The 19605-nt window shown below is 52.3% G+C and overlaps 9 protein-coding genes across 9 annotated transcripts; 3 read left to right on the top strand and 6 right to left on the bottom strand.

Moving 5' to 3' along the window:
- Positions 1-242: 242 nt before the first annotated feature.
- Positions 243-722, bottom strand: LMH87_007509 (uncharacterized protein; the record flags this gene model as incomplete). The annotated part of the gene is made up of 3 exons (XM_056192612.1): positions 243-257; positions 465-658; positions 713-722. 3 exons carry the CDS (start codon positions 720-722, stop codon positions 243-245), a joined length of 219 nt encoding a protein of 72 aa, XP_056060815.1.
- A 132-nt stretch (positions 723-854) lies between these two features.
- LMH87_007508 (uncharacterized protein) lies at positions 855-2360 on the bottom strand (the record flags this gene model as incomplete). Its single annotated transcript, XM_056192610.1, has 2 exons — positions 855-914; positions 969-2360. 2 exons carry the CDS (start codon positions 2358-2360, stop codon positions 855-857), a joined length of 1452 nt encoding a protein of 483 aa, XP_056060814.1.
- A 675-nt stretch (positions 2361-3035) lies between these two features.
- LMH87_007507 (uncharacterized protein) lies at positions 3036-3318 on the top strand (the record flags this gene model as incomplete). Its single annotated transcript, XM_056192609.1, has 2 exons — positions 3036-3100; positions 3153-3318. The coding sequence occupies 2 exons, from the start codon at positions 3036-3038 to the stop codon at positions 3316-3318; spliced, it is 231 nt and encodes a 76-aa protein (XP_056060813.1).
- Positions 3319-6258: 2940 nt separating this feature from the next.
- Positions 6259-7605, top strand: LMH87_007506 (uncharacterized protein; the record flags this gene model as incomplete). Its single annotated transcript, XM_056192608.1, has 1 exon — positions 6259-7605. One exon carries the CDS (start codon positions 6259-6261, stop codon positions 7603-7605), a length of 1347 nt encoding a protein of 448 aa, XP_056060812.1.
- Positions 7606-8822: 1217 nt separating this feature from the next.
- LMH87_007505 (uncharacterized protein) lies at positions 8823-10343 on the bottom strand (the record flags this gene model as incomplete). Its single annotated transcript, XM_056192607.1, has 1 exon — positions 8823-10343. One exon carries the CDS (start codon positions 10341-10343, stop codon positions 8823-8825), a length of 1521 nt encoding a protein of 506 aa, XP_056060811.1.
- Positions 10344-11956: 1613 nt separating this feature from the next.
- Positions 11957-12967, bottom strand: LMH87_007504 (uncharacterized protein; the record flags this gene model as incomplete). The annotated part of the gene is made up of 3 exons (XM_056192606.1): positions 11957-11976; positions 12066-12888; positions 12935-12967. The coding sequence occupies 3 exons, from the start codon at positions 12965-12967 to the stop codon at positions 11957-11959; spliced, it is 876 nt and encodes a 291-aa protein (XP_056060810.1).
- Positions 12968-13476: 509 nt separating this feature from the next.
- LMH87_007503 (uncharacterized protein) lies at positions 13477-14460 on the bottom strand (the record flags this gene model as incomplete). The annotated part of the gene is made up of 4 exons (XM_056192605.1): positions 13477-13753; positions 13801-13944; positions 13992-14264; positions 14312-14460. The coding sequence occupies 4 exons, from the start codon at positions 14458-14460 to the stop codon at positions 13477-13479; spliced, it is 843 nt and encodes a 280-aa protein (XP_056060809.1).
- A 3375-nt stretch (positions 14461-17835) lies between these two features.
- LMH87_007501 (uncharacterized protein) lies at positions 17836-18868 on the top strand (the record flags this gene model as incomplete). Its single annotated transcript, XM_056192603.1, has 2 exons — positions 17836-18493; positions 18558-18868. The coding sequence occupies 2 exons, from the start codon at positions 17836-17838 to the stop codon at positions 18866-18868; spliced, it is 969 nt and encodes a 322-aa protein (XP_056060807.1).
- LMH87_007502 (uncharacterized protein) lies at positions 18055-18288 on the bottom strand (the record flags this gene model as incomplete). Its single annotated transcript, XM_056192604.1, has 1 exon — positions 18055-18288. The coding sequence occupies one exon, from the start codon at positions 18286-18288 to the stop codon at positions 18055-18057; it is 234 nt and encodes a 77-aa protein (XP_056060808.1).
- Positions 18869-19605: the final 737 nt, after the last annotated feature.

Here is a 19605-nt window from a genome sequence, read left to right as displayed (position 1 = left end):
CCTGTAACGCGAAAGACCGGGCCCGAAAGAGGGAGGAAGGGCTGCATAGTCTACCATGATTCCACGTTTTCAAGCAGCCGAGCGACTTCCGTATTTTCTCCCAGATCCACGGCTTGCCCTTTTCTGATAAAATACAGTGTCATGTGTAATGGCGTCGTACCATTTGAGTCATTCGCCCTACGCGACGCTGTGCCTTTGCCGTTCAACACAAGTTCGACCACGTCGCCGATATCCGCCTCGGCTTATTTGAACCTGGACTACGTATTAGTTACTATTTTGTCTGCCTGGGATCGGGACGAGTTCAGCCTTTGAAGAGAAGAACAACATGCAGAGTACACTAGTTTAAGGTGCAATTGATCATTTGAAAGCCAGGACAGGGCACAGAACGCCGACGGCAAAGAATAATCAGACTGTGATTTGACATTTCGATTCACAGCGTCTGCCAAAGAGACTCTTCTACTCACCTTCGGATCTTCACGGTCACCAATTGCTAGCGCATAGTTATGACTACAGATACGTCCATTGCTCATCTTGTGGCTGGGATCAAGCGAGCGCCTGCCTTTGCAAGCCAGGCCCCATCTTTGGTGTCTAGAGACACTGCGCCGCCATTTTTTTGGTGTACAGCCAGCCTGGCAGAACATATAAAGTCTCTTCCCTTCTTCATAGGCTGTCAGTTGGTTAATACAACAGGGACTGAGGCTATCAGCCTCACTTCTTAACATCACCCTGTACCAACGCGGAGCATAATTTTCGTTGACTTCTTGGCCAAGCAAATAAAGTTTGTTGATATGTATCGCTAAAAAAATGATGTACGCATTCCACCTCTCGGAACTTCGTGATTATATTCGTCTCGCTTAACCGATGGGCTTGCAACTGAAGACGCCGCCAATGCTGCCGTTGCGATAGTTTTGCATCTATACTAAGTTAGCAGCCATATCAGAAAATTCTTAGACGGGCGGTTTACTTACAATATCAACAATACTCGAATAGGTACCGCCAACGAGGACAACGATGCCAACGATAAAAGCGAACAGGTTAAGCACAGCCTTGACGCGGTTGTGGGGGGCCCACACGGGGCCCTCCTTGATGAGCATAACCCACATGATGGGGGGGAAGTAGTAGGTGAAGCCCGAAACAAAGAGCGAGGACGAAATCGAAAGCAGATCGGAAAAGAAAGGAATGGACTCTGCAATGATAAAGGCAATGACGGTGATGATGAACACCAGAGCCAGCCAGGTGCCCCAGCCCTTTGGCGTGTTGATGTAGCGGGTGACGGAGTTCTTGTAGACACGGCCGTGAATGTAGCGTCCGACGACAGTGGTGTTGATAGAACCAGATATGAAGATGACGGGTAGGGCGACTCCAAAAGCAATGCGCGAGATGGTGTCACCGGCCGACAGCAGAGCAGGAGACTTGACATCGGGTCCGACAAAGGCGTAGATGAGGGCACCAGTGAGAGAGTAGATGCTAATCTCAATAAGACCAAGGGCCCATATGGACTTTTTGTAGTCTTTCGGAGTGTGCATTTCGTCCATAAAGGAGAATTGGCAGATGGAGAAAGAGTAAGCAAATACAATGTTGGTAACGGATATGAAGGCATCGGCAAAGCTGAGATCCTCCTTGGGCCAGGCAGACCAAGCCACGTTGTGCAGGCCAGGCGACTTCGAAGCCTGCACTCCGGTGGCAATGATGGTAATTCCGATGGCGAGAACAATAGAGACAAAGTCAATGTATCCGAGGATGGCAACTTCCGCAAAGGACGGAGGAATGGCCAGGATCAGGAGGATGATGGCAGAGACGCCACCAAAAACCAGCGAGCAGGTGCCAGTCTTGGTGATATCGACAATGTTTCCAAAAGCAATAGTACCAGTCAAACAGTGAGATCCGACCAGGAAGACAAGCTGTAGGACAAACATGGCACCAATTACTTCGTATCCAAAACGCCCGGCGATAAGACGGCCAGCATCAGCGTAGTGGGCGGCTTCAGGGAACTTGATTTTGACCTGGCCGACGACGTCGGACGTATAAATAGCCAGGAGGCCAAGGCCCACGGAGACGATGGTGCCGGCTACCATGCCGAGGGTGGCAAAGGCCTTAGGCAGACTGAGAGATCCGAGGGCAATAGCCTCGACAATGAGAATGATGGTGAGACGCTTCCAGCCGAGGCGGTTGAAGTGTGCCTCACCCTGAGCAGTCTTTTGCTTCTCCAGGTCAGCGCGAGACACGTTGTCGTCGTACTCGGCGATTTCGCCATAGATTTCGTTGCCCATGACACTGTTGTCCTGCGACGAGTCGGCCTGCTTCTTGGAGATGGACCGGTCCAAGACGGCACCATCGTGCTTTTCAGTTGCGCCAGACATGGTCAGGAGGCAGCAATTGTCAGAGTATTTTTGTATTTTAGACTGTGTAAAAGATACGATGCGGTGAGGAGCTGATGGCTGTAGTGTGAAGACCTTACACCACGCGTATGCCCAGCACGAAGAATTGGGGAGGAAGAGATGCAAGTTGCAAGAGTGTGGAGGAGGGCCGAGAAGAAGAAGGGGGCCAGGGTCGTATTTAACGAAAACTGCGTTCGTCTTGGGTAGTTTGGGGAAAGCCCAGATGCTCGCTCCAACAACGCGTTTAGCGTGGGGATGGGAAGGTGTGGTGGGGAGGCGTCCAGGGTGAGGCTAGAACCAAAGCAGGGAAGTTGCTTAGTCTGAAGCCAGAAGAGGGAATTAGAAAAAAGTAAGCCTAGCGCGGATGAAGAAGGGAAGAGGAAAGAGGCTTGTCTCCGGCCGCAAAAGATGAGCAAAAAATAACAGGATAGACAAGCCCTAAAACCTAGCAGCTGACTAGGTGACAATGATGGTGGGCCAGGATGGCCGGAGCGGCGACGTTATCAGCAAGACTGGATGAGCTACCTTGCTGGTAGGTATCTTTTCCAATTTTCTTCTCTGCTGCCGATCGTCCATTCTATTTTTTAATCCATCCCTGTTTACGTTTGCATGTTTTGCATGTTGCATTCTGCCGTTTATAGCGTCCCATTCTACAGCATGTCTCTTGTGGATTGGGCGCTTGCGACCTTTTGTCTTAGAGAACAACCCAGGCCGTCGTCGCGGTGAGACACCGAACGGAGTAGCGCCGCTGCTGGTTGCCACTGACGACAAAAGAGAAACCCAAATACCCCGGATCTGGGCTGGACTCAGTCTGGCCCTTCCCCCCGCACCGCATCCTCTGGCTGTGCAGATATTACGAGATGCTGTCTCGTACCAGATGCCGCGACGTTCATTGGCTCAAAGCTCCGGGCGTGAGGACGGACGATTGCACAAGCCGTGAATTATGGAAACTTTTCGTAACAGTATTTTGAAGTTCCGGGGGTATACAACGAGAGTGCCAGTTGTATGTAGGAGAAGGCAGAAAGCCCGCGTCCACCCTGGCCGGGCCTTGGCTCCATAGCATAATACCATTCCCACTCCTTCCGAGTCGCATTGGCCCTAGAAGCCGGCGGATGACCTTAATGAAGCCCACTTTGGGAGGGTAACAATGTGTGGGCCGCTACTACGAGGCTCCAGGATGCTGAGTCGAGCCAACCATCCTCAAGCGAAAGGGCCTTTTTCCCCTTGCTACAGGATGGCGAGGGCCCGTTACGCTTGCGCGGCGAGGAATGGAGTCCTGGTCCGTCAAGGGTTTTCGTTGATCCAGACTTTCGAAAAACTGGTCGCAAAATGCCTCGTTTCCGCTGTGCTCAGCCCACCAAATAAAGTCGCGGACAGTCTGCAAGATTCCGGGGGAAAAATTGAGGCTGGCGTCACATTCAATATTAGTTTCAATGGAACCTTTTTGCGCCGGCAGCGTTCCCAGTCCCCTCTGAAATGCGTGCTGTGAATTGTGCGTCTGATCTGCCATCTCTTGTATTCCATCATAGGCCTGACGTCGGAAATGCCATGAAAATTTTCTCTCGGCAGCCGCACTGCCTAGCCGATTTCCGATGACTTTGCGGCGTCGCACTACAGCCAGAATATTCCCCGATACGGTACGCCAAGGCACTTTGTGGCTTTCTCGGAACGCGGCCACCAGTTGTCAAATCCTGTGCGACGCGCGCTGCCCTTTCCCGGCCGACCGCCACCCAGCGCCACCCATCACTGAACCGTGCATAGTTACATGGAAGGTTTTTGGAAACAGGCCGGGGGCGCTCTGTATTAGCGTCATGGAGGTGCGCCACGCGGCATCTCAACTTGTCCAGTCACTGCCCAGTAAGCCTGGCTCCGCTGTGGATGTCGTGTGCTGCGAAGTCGCCCTCTCACGACGCCGCGAGAGAAGATTCAGAGCTGCTTTCATTTGCCGATGCCATTCGTAAAAGGGGTAACGTGAAACTGATCCGATTTGTTCTCTTCCAAAACGGCATCTCGCTCTTCTCGATGCAACCTGGGGAGGCACCGCCAAAGGAGACGTCTGGAACACTTACGCCTGGGGCGTGGTGAGTGACATGATGACCCGCCCGGCCATATGCGGGTATGACGGACTACTGGTGCTGGTAGTTACTGATGACAGGGTAGTGAATAGGTGCAGAGGCACGGCTTATTCACACTAATTAACCCGTGCTAGCACATATATCATCCAGCGTCTGCTATGCGCCAGCAGCTACAATCTATCAATGCACCGGGATGTGATGATCAGTTGTGACTCGGAAGTCGATTCCAAGGCGGAACATCTGCGCTGCCGCGCGAATCACGCCGGCTTTGCGAACATGGAGCGGAATTCTTGCGCCAACCGGCCTTGGCAGGTCATCGATGGGACAGCCAAGTGCTCGAGGATGTTGTTCCCGGCCCTCGCCGCGCATGGCGTTGAGACGGCGTCATAAATAGAAGACCATGCGCCACGGCCGAGCATGCCATGGGTGCCCTTTGCAGCTACAGCCTGCAAAAGCACGGGTCGTGTACTGGCATATTTTCCGCCTCGTTTTGCCCGGGCTGTCCAACAGCTACATCCTGTTGCCTGTGCCTGGTTGCCTGGCCTCTGGGTTCCTTGCTCTGAGCGTTACACACGAAACAGGACCACCTCCACGCCGATGATCTGTGGGGTCTCCAGACTCGTCTGCCTAAACCGCAACTGAGCGCTCTGGTAAATTGCGCATTTACCCCAACACTTCTGACAGCCGACTTAATAAAAGTCTATCCGTCACACTCCTACAGCGTGGTCCCCGCTGGTCGCCAAAATGAGGGACCGCTCATTTGTGCAGTCCCTGATAGGAACCCGATGGGTGTCGAACGGCAGCCGCTAGACAGCGCATCTCTTTAACACCGTGTCTTGGCTCTACTGCGATGTGAATACTTGTCCACCGAGCGGTTCGTCCAGCTAACATCCATACAGCACGTCGTATTGTAATCGAGTGGCGAGTGGCTCGCCAGTGTGGATACAACAGCAAAGGCGAATTCGTGGTAAGTATCTTTGCTCCGTAGTGAAGAGTTGACAGGAGATTATCGCTACGCTACCCCTAGAGGCCGTAGCTCCGGGCGTATCCCTCCCTGGCCTGCTGACGAAAGGGGCGTGAGCGATCACTCGGTCTTCTCCGATGCAAGATACTCGGACTGCCATAGCAAGACAGCCACACAGCCAACGTTGCCAATCAACTAGCGCGCTGCACAGTGTGATACCAGCAGCCCCGTCCGCACAATAGTCACGACGACGGCACGGCGTTTCAATTTGATTATAGTTGCGCGATAATCTTTGCGATGATAATCGCTGCGTCTCTGTAGATTTGATATCGCTATTGCACGAGTTCAATTCTGTCAGATTTGAAAGTGAGTCCTTGAATCAACAGACGACGGTGTAGAGATTAGTAGATCAACTTTGATGGACGGCACGACGGGTGGCTAACGGCAACCGCGCGCAGCTAGAAATTAATTTACATCCGTCGTGAGATTCATCACTGCGGCCTGGAATTTTTGCATGTCCTAGAGGTATTTTTTTCTTCAATAACCATGAAGATGAAGACGGTTTGCTCTCATGTTCGGCTTCTACAGCTGTCAAGTAGCATCACGTGTGACGACAGGAAATGATAAGCGTTATCGGTGAACTTTTCTCGGCCCCACTACATTTTGTCACGAAATCGACATTGTGCGGCATCAAGGTTCAACAAACGTCAAATTTGTGCACGCAGGCGTATTATTCTGCTGCTGACTATCGACCTGCCACTCCCCTCTTCTCAGAGCATTCTTACACCGAGTTTTGTTAGGCCCTTGTCCCTGACTTTCGTACAACAACAGCGAAATCAGCATGGCCACCCCACCTCAGACCCCTCCAAGCGAGACTCCTGCTGCGACAACGACCGGCAAGCCCATCCACAGTCTGGTGCTCGACACGGGCCCTCTCATCAAGAACGATCCGACTGTCAGCGCTCTCCTCGCGCAGGCCGAACAATTATACATCCTGCCCTCTGTGGTGCCTGAGATTCGCGACGCCGCAACGCGGACGCGAGTGGAGACGCAACTGCTGCCGTTTGTGACAGTGCGGGCGCCGAGCTCCAAGAGCGTGGGCATCATCCGCGAATTTGCGCGCAAGACTGGCGACCTGGGAGTCCTCAGTAAGCCAGATATCGAGGTCCTGGCGCTGGGCTACGACTTGGAGTGCGAGCGCAACGGAGGCGACTGGCGGCTACGCAACTCACCGGACCAGAAGCAGGTCAACGGCAAGCCTCCCCATAGGACGCAAGTGCCCACCGATACTACAGACGATGCCCGAATAGTACATACGCCAGTTAGTGCGGCTATATCGTCTACAGAAGCTGCAGTGGAGGCCATAGGAGATCTGAGCGTCAACGATACCGCCAAGACTGAGGATGTTGGGAAGATAAAGAGTCCGGCTGAGCCTCTGGATGCTACTTTAATTGAAAATGAACATGGACACGCCACAAAACTTGAGGACTTGCCTGCCAGCGAGGATACTGTTTCTGAGGTGGTCGAGGATGGAGACGACGGCGAAGCGTCCGACGACGATGGTGGTTGGATCACGCCGTCCAACGTCAACAAGCACAAGGCCCAGGGCAACGGCTCGACCCCTGCCAAGAACCCGCAACGCACCCTACAAGCGGCCGTTCTCACCTCTGATTTCGCCATGCAAAACGTCGCCCTACGCATGAACCTCAATCTGATCACGCCATCCTTTTCACGCATCACCCAGCTCAAGACGTGGGTGCTGCGCTGCCATGGATGCTTCAAAGTGACCAAAGACATGGAGAAGCAATTCTGCCCAAGCTGCGGGCAGCCGACCCTCATCCGTACCAGCTGCTCCACCGACGAGAAGGGTAATTTCCGGTTGCATCTGAAAAAGGGCTTCCAGTGGAATAATCGAGGGAATGTGTACAGTGTGCCGAAGCCAGTGCACGGCACACCGCATGGACGACTGGCGAAGCATGCGGGTGGGCAGAATAACTGGGGCGCGGGTTTGTTGTTGGCCGAGGATCAGAAGGAATATCTAAAGGCATCGGACGCACAGAAGAAGCAGAAGAAGAAGGACTTGATGGATGATGAGTTTCTGCCAGGGATTTTGACGGGTGATCGATCGGGAAGTGGGAAAATCAAAGTTGGAGCGGGAAGAACGATCAACTCTCGCCGTCGGCGATGAACGAGACGCAATTGCAAATTACAACAGCAGAACGGATCAGGGCAGAAAGTATCATGAATCGGCTATAAAAAGTTGTATATGAACCGGGACAGGTTTATAAATTGGGTCTAAAGCATTTACAAGTAATCTCGTATGGCAAGAAAACATTAAATTATTATGCAGTCGGACTTAGAACCTTAGCAGAAGTTGCTTATTTTATACGCTTTTGTATTCGTGGTAATGCCGTAGACGCCAAAAAAAAGGAAAGAAAGATTGTACATTCCTCAGGGGGTCAAATAACAAGACGCCTGAGCAGTAAAGAAAATTCTCCAAACGCCGTCCATGAGAGCTAGTTTTTACGCATAAGCCGCTCACACTCTCCTCCCTGGCTTCGCAATCGTGTGTTTTCTTTTCGCAAGCGTGGCGGTGTAGGAATTTACTCCTCGTCCTCTGCGGTTTCAATAGTCAGCTTCTGAACGACGACAAGGCAGAGGCCAAAAAACATACTCTGCTGGGTCAAGAGAAGACCAAAACGACGCTTCAGCGTCACACGCTGGCGCGACCACTTGTCGTCAGGCGAGAAGCGTGCAGGGTGTGCAGACTTGGTCACCTGCCCGTGAGCGACCTTCTTCAGTGTGTACAGGCGGTTGCCTTTGTCGTCGAGGGTGTACATGAGATGCATGTCGGCGGTTGTGTGTAGTTTTTAAATAGGTTGCTTTGAAGGAGTCCAATTGGAGATCCTGGTGCAAGGCTTATGTTGGGTTGTGCACGAACTTCTTCAGGTCGTGAGGTTAGAGTGTCTCTCGAAACTCTGGCCAGGAAAAATTTGTGAGGCAGAAATTTCGGCGGAGAGAAAAGATAGGTGGGTCTCCGTGCTTATCGATAACAACTCTACTCCCAGCAAACAAAAGGAGGAAGCAAGTAATTCACATCCATTGATAGATACAGTTCAGATTGCATTGATATTATAATGTTGTGGCTAGTATGCAGTCGTAAATAGTCAAAACTCATAAATACGCTGCCGTCATCGTTGCGCAATCGAACCAATGAGTGGCCCTGGCAAAGCCAGAAAAAAAGGCGTGACAAAATTAGGGAGCCAAGAAAGTAAACATTGGGAGTGTCTGCTAACTTTTAACCTTGAAAAAGCTTCGCAGTCACTCAGGTGCGAGATCAAACGTGAGTCCTTGCATTCAAGACCGAGCAGACCTGACATCCATCCTTCCATCCATAGGGCCAGGTCACTCCTCCTCTCCAACACGAGCCCCCTTGGGCCCCGCAAAGCCATCTTTTTCAAAGAAACGGAAAACGAGGTTATAGTCGTCGAATTCGTGCACAATACGGTCAACACGCTTGTAGCCCGGGACAGGGTCAGCAAGGCGCTTGCCCGCCAAGCCACGGATCTGGTCGGCACCAGCGCCATAGGGGTTGGCACGGCGGCCCTTGGCCTCAAAGAGCGTGACGCTAAAGCGCCCGGGCTTAAAGATGTCGACTACGTGCGAAATAATATCGGCAGTGGCACGGCCTTTCTGTCCGCCGGGCACGTTCGTCTCAAACGACGCAAAAGAGAAGCCGTCCTCCGGAGTGACGTGCACAGTAAAGTAGTGGCAAGCCTTGCTCTCACCATCCGCGGTCGGGGGAGCCGGCACGACACCGTTGGCGGAAAAGCCGCAGGGACTAAAAAGGTACGCGTCGATGCGCGCGTCAGGGTAGACCGAGGTAGGGTACACATCGGCCAATCCGCAGTTGTCGGAGATGACGGTGCCAAGGGCATGGCCCTCAGTGGTGAGTGACTCATCAATTCCGAGCGCCTTGACTCCATCGTGCAAGTCGGAGTCGCTTCCGTTACTAAAAACGTCGACTTCGTCCAACGGCTCAGCGGCATCGCCGTTGCTGGCAGAGTAGAGTGCCTTATTCTCAGCAGCCATCTTATCGCAAGCGACCGCACTCGCGTGCGAAAGAAAGAACTGCTTTGCATTCTCGGGATCAAGATCAGTCATGAGAATCTCCAGGGTCTCGTCAACATATTCGTCGCCGCTTGACTCGACAGCACCAAGCTCGGTGTTGTCGCCCTCGATAGCATTGTCATTGGTCTCGGACTGAGGCGTCATAGGGGGTGTAAGCTCCTGGTTCGGTGGGGTGAGATAGAGGTACCAATGGTCGCCGTTCATCTTGCCAACCATGTAAGCGCTTCCGTGATTGAGCATATCGTCGAGGTACTTGACTTCCTGCTTCCAGCTACGGTGAGGGCCGCGCTGCTTGTCCGGGAAGAGAAAGTTCTTGCGGCTGTAAAAGACGCGGTACGGTGTGGCCGCCGCGCGAATGTTGTCGACCGAGCTGGCGTTACTGAATGGAAAGCCAGCATTGACCGCAGCAATATGAAGAAGGCGCTGGAGACCAAGCAAAAGTGTGGTAGTACCGCAGGTCTTGAGAATCAGCTTGTGGGGGAAGACAAACATGCTCGATTCAGACAAGAGGTAGGCGTCGACAGTGTCGGACTCGAGGACGGAGAGGACTTTGCAGTGAACCATGTCGAGCATGGACTCCCATGTCTCCTTTTCAACGGTCTTGAGGCCCAAAGGGGAGGCATTGACGGGTAGAGCATCGGCGCTGGGGGCAAACCAAACCTCCAAAAGCTTCTCGGGACCCTCAAAGGCGTTGCTCGAGTCTAGGTCGGCAACAACATCGTGATTGATGGTCAAGTGGGGAGTCGCAGAGGACGGAGAAAAGGTATAGTTGCTTGGGACCGAGTACTGGACCATAATGGCGGCGTGAAATGGAGGCCGGTTGGTAATCAAGAGACGTTGAAGGGTTCTTTGCCCGGATGGCAGAGTCCGCGGAGCACTAGCTGCCGCTCAAACAGACCTTGCGGTGTCTGCTTGAGAGAGTAGGCCCACAGGAGAGTGATGAGTCTCTGGCGCTGGCGGAGCCAGCAGCAATGCGTTGGTGAGAGAAGAGTCTTGTTAACGTCGCGAGAGGACGTTAGGGGGGTCGGAAGATGGAATGTTGGAACCTCTTTTCGGGAGGAATTGTGACAATTAGGCTGCAGTCCGATACCTATGGGAGAGTATCGGAGCTAGCAGACGGCAGAATCTGCTTTTCGAAGGACGAGGCGGCGATGCTGCCGAATGGCGAGCGGGGTTCTGCAGTAAGAGGTCTGCAGCAGAGCGCGGTTTTTTCTTTCAGCAAGAGGTGCTATCGAGGCCTTGAAACGGGAAGTTTGGTTAGCAGGCGGCGATGGAGGCGCGAGTCGCGCGGGCTGAGTCTGAGATTGGCATACTTGGATGGTCTGTTGAATAGGAAGCGAAGAGGGTCTGCTGGACGCATGGAAGACCAGTGGACAAGCAGAAGGTGGGACGGTCGAAACGGTCACGACCGTCTTGGAGATGAGCAAGCTCGGCAATTTACGAGCGGGCGTGCAACATTGAGTTCTAAATTCGGTGCAGAACGAGGCGGCGCGCGTCCCCAGGTGGTAATGGGAGCTCGTCGAGGGCGATGATGGTGCCAAGAAGAAGATTTTGTCCTTCCCCACGTCGGGCCACAAAAGACGCAGTTTTGACCCGGGTAGACAAATTCGTATGCAATAGGAGCAGGGCTACTGCATGCGAGTCCTACTGCTGCAGAGAGGTCGTGTATGTGCGGTTTTGTTTTAGACAAAATGTCCTGTGCGGTGAAAAGTAGGAAAGCAGGCACGAGAGCTGAACGAGATTCTGTGTGTCAATATTTCGGGCGTTGGGCTCGATGGTGGTGACGTTCCCCACTTGACAGCTGTGGAAGGTTGAAATTTTTAGCTGATGACGGCGACGCCCAATGTAGCAAAGTGCAAATTCATGAATTTACAACTATATAACTAGAAAAAAATCACTTTCGCATCTGCTAGCTTCTGGTTACTATCAGTCAGACTGTATCGGTTGCGGCTATCTGGCACCAAGCTGAAATGTGCTCCAGCAGCAAGCTGAAATGTGCTCCAGCTCTAAGCTTACAGGCTTGCATCGAGACGGCGTTGATTGACCCTGTTCTAGGCGTCACATGGCGCTCTAAGTTAATGTCTTAGTTGCACGGATGGGTCTCGCAGCAGTCAGTCCCGGGCCGGGTGCCGACCCTGTAGCTTGGCTTGAGAGCTCTCACTCGTAATAATCCTCCGGCTTCGGCATAGCCCATGGCCGGGTCGCCAATCACCCGCGTGAGTGTTGCCGTTGCCGCAGATGGACATGTCGCACGCGAGCCAGCTGGGCCGGACGGCAGACTGGCTTCAGTTGGCATGTCGCTGCCCTAGTTGCGTATGCGAGCACAAAAGATCTACGTGGTCGTGTACACGATTCCGCAAAACAAACAAGCGAGCCGTCGCTCTGCGCCGGATCCCCTCAATGAGTTTTTAGGCTTCAAGTGCCATGTCTGATTAATAGTGTTTTAGATGTCTGATGCTGTAATTCAAAGAAAAAAAATTTCGCTCGTCGCCCCCTCAGCCAATCCCTCCGCTATACCCTTGAACACATGATACAGCGAACAGTCCTTGTACTTTTCCATTAGCGGCCCCGTATCATCACCGGCTCTCTCCTCGCTTGAGATATCCTGCCCATTCACGTGCGTACCTACTGGGTACTGCGGCCGTCGCCCTTCCTCTACCAACGTGATGAACTGCGCATCCATCGGCACTGCCCCGAGGAACGGGACCTTGAACTCCTCCGCCATTGCCTTGCCGCCCCCCGATCCAAAAATGTCTGTACATTCTGAGCAGTGCGGACACACGAACCCGCTCATATTTTCCACCACACCAAGGACATTGATGCTCGTCTTGGCGCAAAAGTTCAGTTCCTTGCGCACGTCGGCCGTCGACACCGCCTGCGGCGTTGTCACCACCACCGCCCCCGACACCTGACCTGGGCGCGCGTCCCGCTGCAGTGTCTCCGCCAGCGAAATGTGCTCGTCCGAGGTTCCTGGTGGCGTATCAATAAGTAAATAGTCTATCTCGGGCCACAGCACGTCCTTGAAGAACTGCCGGATCATGGCAGTCTTTTTCGGCCCGCGCCACACCACCGCGTCGCCGCGCTGCGGGAGCAAAAAGCCTAAGCTCATGGCGTACAGGCCGCCAGTCCCGGTGTCTGTGTCGGCAGCTTGCACGCACACGGGTGCCCAGCCGCCGGGAACTTGTGTGACTTTGGACGATTCGATCGAGAGCATCCGCGGGATCGAGGGACCCGTCAGGTCAATGTCGAGAATGCCGACCGAGTGCCCTGTGAGGGCTAGCGAAAGCGCGATTTGTGTCGTAACCGAGGACTTGCCAACGCCGCCTTTGCCTGAAAGGACCTGTGTTGTCAGTCGACGGTGCGGAAGGGCAGGACGAGCAACCTACTAGCACAATGTGCTTGACCTTGTCCAAGCCCATGGTCAACCTACGGTGTAGACTGTAGCCAACGTAAGTTTTTTGTTGATTTAAAGTATTCGACTCCGGCTATTTTTTTCGTCAAGCCTGTGCAGTTGGTAAACTATAAGTTGTGGCGCAAAGAAAGGATGTTTGGAACTTGATTAGCAAGCAAGCAAGCAGCCCGACTCTCCAGGCATTTGCCCCGCCAAAACCGTCAAACCGCAAACCCCGCCACTTTAGCACTATTTCAAAGCATCGCCCGTTGCTAGTCATGGCAAGCGGGTAGTCAAGAAAGAGATCAGTGGTTGCTAGCGACTCTAAAGATAGAGAGATACTAGAAAGCAAGATATTTGCTAGAAATGGGGAATGTAGAGAAATAGGAAAAATATGACGAAAAAAGAAATATAATAGCCTAGCCACTGTTCTACCTCTTCCTGTTTCTGTGTTACCCTACACCACACTCAGTAAAGGATAAACATCAGCTTGTCGAACATGATACTGGCTATTGAGAATTTCCATTCCGTTTTTATCTATGATTTTTCTTGTGCGCTCTGGTTGCTATTTTGTACTTTAGATATTTCGTTGCCGGTGTCCTGGTCTTCTGTCAGAAAGCGGACCGAGTCTCTACGGTACGAGATCAAGACGCTGTTGGTTTCAGATCGACCCAGCAGCTCAGCACCTTCTGGAATATCGATCACGTCGCTGTTCGTGAATCTGACTATTGGTCCCCCTTCCATTGTAAACCCAATAAACTCGCCTCTTATTGTTTCATCGATTGAATTGTTGGAGCTGGGGCCGATGGTATTGCTGATCGAGTTAGCGCTTGGCTGTTAAGCGGTCAAGTCTTTACATACACTCTGCTCATCGGCGGCTCGGTTTCCGTTTCCGACTTTGACTTTCTGTACAACTTCTTACAGTGCGCTCTCGTACAATAATAGCACATGTGCAGCAGCCCTGCAATAACAAGGACTGGTGTTCCCAGCGCCAGCGCCCAGGGACTGTCATCTGTTAGCGGCGCCGCATCAGTGGCCGAAAGAGTACTCACGGGTGACGTTTATTGCGCAAAGTGTGAACCATAGCTAGAATGACGCCAACCATGGCAATCAGCGACCCGAGTTGGATCATGGTCCACGTTGACCAGTATAGAGACATGAGGTCTTCGCCGTCGCAAAACTGTAGCGCCAACAATGTGTAGACTTCCATCACGACTATCACCGTTGATATGAGGACGCATCCTGTGCATATGCTGATACATATTCGAAGACGCTTCTGAAGCCGGCCAGGATGCTCCGAGTATTTTGACAGGGCGTCTTGGGCTCTGCATATGGTCAGCAGAGATTTAGCAGTGGAGAGGACTTTTCTCACTTGATGTATACAAATGATCCGAAGAATAAGAGCAGTAAATTTGTAATAAATAATGTCCAGTAAATCACTTTGAACTGCCACCGTACCAGATGTGAGGCAAACTGTGCATATTTGAGGCACTTGGGTGAGTTGGGGCCAACAGCATTCATGATGTGTTTCTACGAGCGGAAAGAAACAACCAAAGCCAAGAAACGATGGGGACCAAAAAAAAGGCGTTACAGTACCTAAGCCACTCTGGAGTGGACGGGAGAGGCGGCCGTATTATACCCAACAGGTATTTGAGAAGTCGGTTTGTTATCAAACAGCCTAGCAGTCTTGTGACGCCCAAACAAGGAATACTGAGGGATGATGTGCCCAACGCCAAGGCTGTTGTACGGTGTAGAGATTCCACACTTGCATCCGTGCTGAGACATGGTGTTGGTGCAGGGTTCGGACTTGCGTGTACTCTTTGCGATCCCCACCAGAAAAATTAAGCTTATCTTACATGCATTTCGAACGTTTGACAGCCCTCTCCGTGTTCTCCCGTGATTGCCTGTCAGCATAAAGCAGAGTCTGGTAGCGTGCATACAAGCTGGCACTGGATCTGCGAGCCGATACAGGAAAGATGATGTCTCAATCGAGGAGAAGCAAATGCCGAAAGATGTTGGCATGCACAGGCAATCTCAGAAGCCGGCTTGGCGGGATGGGGCCAAATCTCAGCCCAGCGGCAGCGATGCGCAGATCCAATCTAGACCTACACGGAGCGGCGTAACAGACGGCCCCCAGCGCATCTTGGCGGGAGGACAGAAGGGTACACATGTAGGAGGACTGAAGGATGCATTGGGACACGTAAAGGGAGAGGCGCTGCTGCGCCTTGCTGCCAAGAGCCGTGACTGTGTTCGTGACCCGCCGCCACGACCAACCCAGGCGCAAATGGTCGCCGGGCGGAAGTCATCCATGTCATCTTCCGACAGCAAAAGAAGCAAAACTACTCCAGGGTGTTTTCTTGATGATAGATGTCGAAAAAAAAAATGGTTGAAACGCTGGAGGGGGAAGAGGCTAAAAATAAAGGACGAGTAAGAAGAAAAACGCACGGGCATGCAGGGTTGATCATGTTGGCTAGCCGAATGCTTAAAAATTAAGCTTGAAACATGACGCTGCCATGCACAGAAGATCGGCTTGCAATTGGATACGATGAGTCTGTGTCAGCACCGAAAACTGCCTGTGTTGCGGGAGCAAGGCAGTGCTGTGAAACAGCTAAGCGACTACGTGTTCTGCGCGAGAGTGACGACGCACACTGTTCGAGGGAAGGACAGTTATCAGTGAGACATGCTGCCTTGGCGGCGACGATCAACGTGGTGTTGCAGTCTAAGATGTAACATCAAGAGTCATGTTCATATCAGTGACGCATGACATAGACAGGGAAAGAGCTCGACAAGAAGGAGAAGGGCAAACGTCTTTTGAGGAATGGAGCTGCACCATTTGTGTTTCGACGGCCCGCGGGCTATACTCAGACAGCCTGGCCTTAAGGTATAAGAAAGCCTTAGAAAAGACGGAGAATTTAAAGAGATTACTAGAAGAGTCAACGCAAAATCCGCGTGACGGTGCTGTACTTTGTTTGTGGCGAAGCCGGCGCATTGCATCATGTAACGCGGCGCCAAGCTGTGGTGTTTCGCACGCAAGGGGGTAGCGGAAAAGACGCTTGTGGTTGTTAGAGGAATAAGAGAAATTCAGAAAACTATATTAGCTAGAGAGAATGAAAAGAATAAGAGGAATGAGAGAAACAAGAGAAAATAAGAAATAGACTTAAGTTATTAAAAAGAATAAAAATATTCATAGGGAAGCAAAAGATATAAAGAAGTAGTAAGAAGTAGCATGTCTCCTTCTGGCCTACCTAGAGCGGCGTCCTTTTGTCGGCCCCCACTTGGCACGTCAGAGAAGTAGCAATCCGGAGCTGGGCGACTTATCTTTGACTCCGATAAAGACAGCCCATTGGAGCCGGCATCCTATTGGCTGGGACTCTATCATCCTTAAGTGTAAGATCTGGGATCCATCCAAATCTTGCAACGGCGGCCTCCTCGGGGAAAGAGAGATGGATGTAGGATCTCAGCGCCCCTGGCTTGTTTTACTAGGGGCTGAGTTTGCTAAGCTGTCTTTTGTCAGGTTGAATTGTAAAAGTCGCATTATTAAAATAATTGCATAATAATGACAGGATTCGAGCTTGATGCCATGTTCAAGATTAATGCTGTCGCAGTGCTGGCAACGTTGGTTGTATTACTTGGCGACCGTTCTCAACTTTTACGTCGCGTCATAGAAAGAGCCACGTCGCGGCACGGCCGTCGCTCTTTAGAATATTGCCAGTTATTGAGTTGACATAATACCAGGAAAAAATTCACTGAGCCATTTTTAGTGACCCGACCCTGGGCATTCGTGATTATTGGCAGGTCCAGAGCGCGCTGTAAGAGCGCAGGTTCTACCGGTGGATATCCGCTGAATATACAACGGCCGCACTCCGGCACCGTGAGACCATCAAGTACCACTAATTAAGCACCCCGGGGATTCGGAGGCCTGGAGTCGTGTTATTCGTAAATCATTGTGCGGAGGCAGAGAGCATTGGCTTTCTCAACGCTAGGCGGCTCTGGCACATGTCCATATGCCCACGCCACGGAATTGATTTGTGCGTTCGGAACAAGATGCAGGCAGAGAGCACAGAGCACCGACACCGCAGATGGCCGGCCCTGACGCGGATAGTACAATGCCTGTAGATGAAGAACTCGGCCGCGTGTCCGAACCTATCATTCTTTATGCGAGCGCCTGCGGGTAGGCAAGGAGTTTCGTTATATGACGATCAACCGTATTTTTTGATGCGATCGGTGCGAATCGTCGTGTTTGTTAGCCTCTTCGGATATCTGCTTCCGGAGCAGAGGGGAAAAAGTGCCTATGGTGTAAATGTCCACAAAGCTGCGGCTGTGACGTGACTGCACTCTGACGAAATGTCCCGTCGGGTGAATTAAAATTTTGGGATAATCGCGGGGCCGCTTGAAATCAACCCCCACCAAAGCCCCCCGCCCACGCGGAAGCAGACCAGCATCCGCCGGGAATTAAGTGCAAAAAGGTAGGAAGACAAAACCAGAGCTTCGCAACAGTCTCGCCCTGCTCTTCACTCAGCATGAATAGGTAGCGCGAGTGGTCGGCGAATTGTGCCGGAAATATATGCGGCTGTCGAAAAACTTCCCCAGGCGGCTCTGGCTCTGGTTGCAACCTTCGGGTCTATCTTTTCTGCAACTGGCCCTCGGCGCGACGGCGATTTAATTTCCACGGCCTTTCCCCTCTTCCATTCCCTTGAGAACAGCAAATCTCCCTTCCCCTTCTTTTCAATTCCATGAATAAAGCCTCTCCTTCTTAAGCTTATCCTATCAAGCGGCCATCGTCTCGTCTTGGCAAATCCCGCGAAAATATTGGCGTGTATAATACCCTGCAATCTTGCCGCCCACCAACACGACCACTTTACCGCAGAGTGTTTTTTTTTTAGGTTGCATTTCAGTATGCCCTCTGCACTGGCCAAGATTCGACACTCGTGGTCAAGAACAAAAACGCCGTCGACGACAGCGACGACGAAGGAGCCTCGCGATTCCTCCGACTCGTCAACCACCGCACCAGCGCCCGCCGCCAGCACTACCACACAGACCGTGTCGGCCCCCACTACGATGGCACAAGCCAAATGCCAACAGGCTCATGAGCAGGCCACTCAGGACTACAAGCCGCTATTGGGCCGCGTCTTTGGCATCACTGGTGGTGCCAGCGGAATCGGTTTCGCCACGGCCAAGATTCTCTCTCAGCGCGGCGCCACAGTGTGCGTCGCGGACGTCGATCCAAATGCGATGAAAGATGCGTCTGCGTATTTCGCCGACCAGGGGATCGAATGTGACGTTGAGCGCGTTGATGTATCGAAGCGTGCGCAAGTCGACGCCTGGGTTGCGGGCGTTGTGGCTAAACATGGGCGGCTAGACGGCGCGGCCAACGTCGCGGGTGTCATTGGCAAGTGTCATGGTATCGCGACGGTGTCGCAGCTCGAGGATGAGGACTGGGACAAGATTATCGGGGTCAACTTGACAGGGACCATGTACTGCATGCGTGCGCAGCTGCGAAATATCGCGCATGGAGGATCTATTGTGAATGTGTCGTCTATTCACGGACTCAAAGGCGTGTACCCGAACTCATGTAGTTGGACTAAATAGCATGCAGAACTGACATGGGTAGAAAATAGGCTTCGCGAAACATGCAGCTTACGACGCTAGCAAGCACGGCATCGTGGGCCTTACGAAGGCCGCGGCGCTGGAAAATGGCGACCGCGAGATCCGCGTCAACAGTGTCGCCCCAGGCGCCATATACACGCCGCTGATGCAGAAGAATTGGGACTTTAACCAAAGACGCCCCGACGCGCCGTTTGACGAGCCCACGGCGTTTCAGCGCCAAGGTACAGCAGAGGAAACGGCGAATGTGATTTGCTTCCTACTCGGGCCCGAGAGCACGTTTGTTAGCGGTAGTGTGTACCAGGTGGACGGCGCATGGATCTAACAGGAGGAGGGGAACAAGATGCGGGTGCAGGGCATTAAGAATTTCTCGAGTGACACCGCATATAGCTAGACTGGAACAAGCTGCATTAATCCTCAATGACGATTGTCAAGTACTCTTGCCAATTTATCACGGGCTTCGGAAAAACGACATTCGATGTGGCCTAACTGAAAACCTGGCTGATATAATCGGAGACAAGCCACCAACTTGGGAAATTTGAGCAAAGAGGAAAACGATGCGTCTACAAGCGCTCATGCTAATGGATCATCCCAACCGACGACTGTAACCTCTTCAAAATAACATATCACATGGCGTCTATACGGTCGGTACGCTGGTGGCGGCGGCCAAGTAGACAGCGGGCAAATGGCGTTGAATTGGTTGGGTTGCGATAGCTAGGATTCGCAGTGTGGCCACTAATTTCCATGTGCCTACTTGATACGCAACGGTCGCGAGCGAACACTCTGTTGGCTCAAAAATCGCTGCTATGCAGTTATGCACAAAAGGGCAAAGCCTTGCAACAGCTGTTAACATATCGGTGTATGCGCGAGATAGTGCCATCCACCAAATTCAATATGATCACGTACTTGTGCCGAGTCACGTAGACATCACTTTCCGTCAGTACAGTGGGCACCTACCTACGGCCAGTCCTTGATTGCGATATTTCCCAAAAACGGGATAGCAGGGTCAATATGAGAGAGAGATATCGATAGGTACAAATGTATTCACCGACTGATCTCAAG

This window comes from Akanthomyces muscarius, chromosome 1 (genome assembly GCF_028009165.1).
Source record: "Akanthomyces muscarius strain Ve6 chromosome 1, whole genome shotgun sequence".
Classification (NCBI taxonomy): domain Eukaryota; kingdom Fungi; phylum Ascomycota; class Sordariomycetes; order Hypocreales; family Cordycipitaceae; genus Akanthomyces; species Akanthomyces muscarius.
Note: the sequence above shows the minus strand (reverse complement) of the source record. Positions and strands in the feature narration are given on the sequence as shown.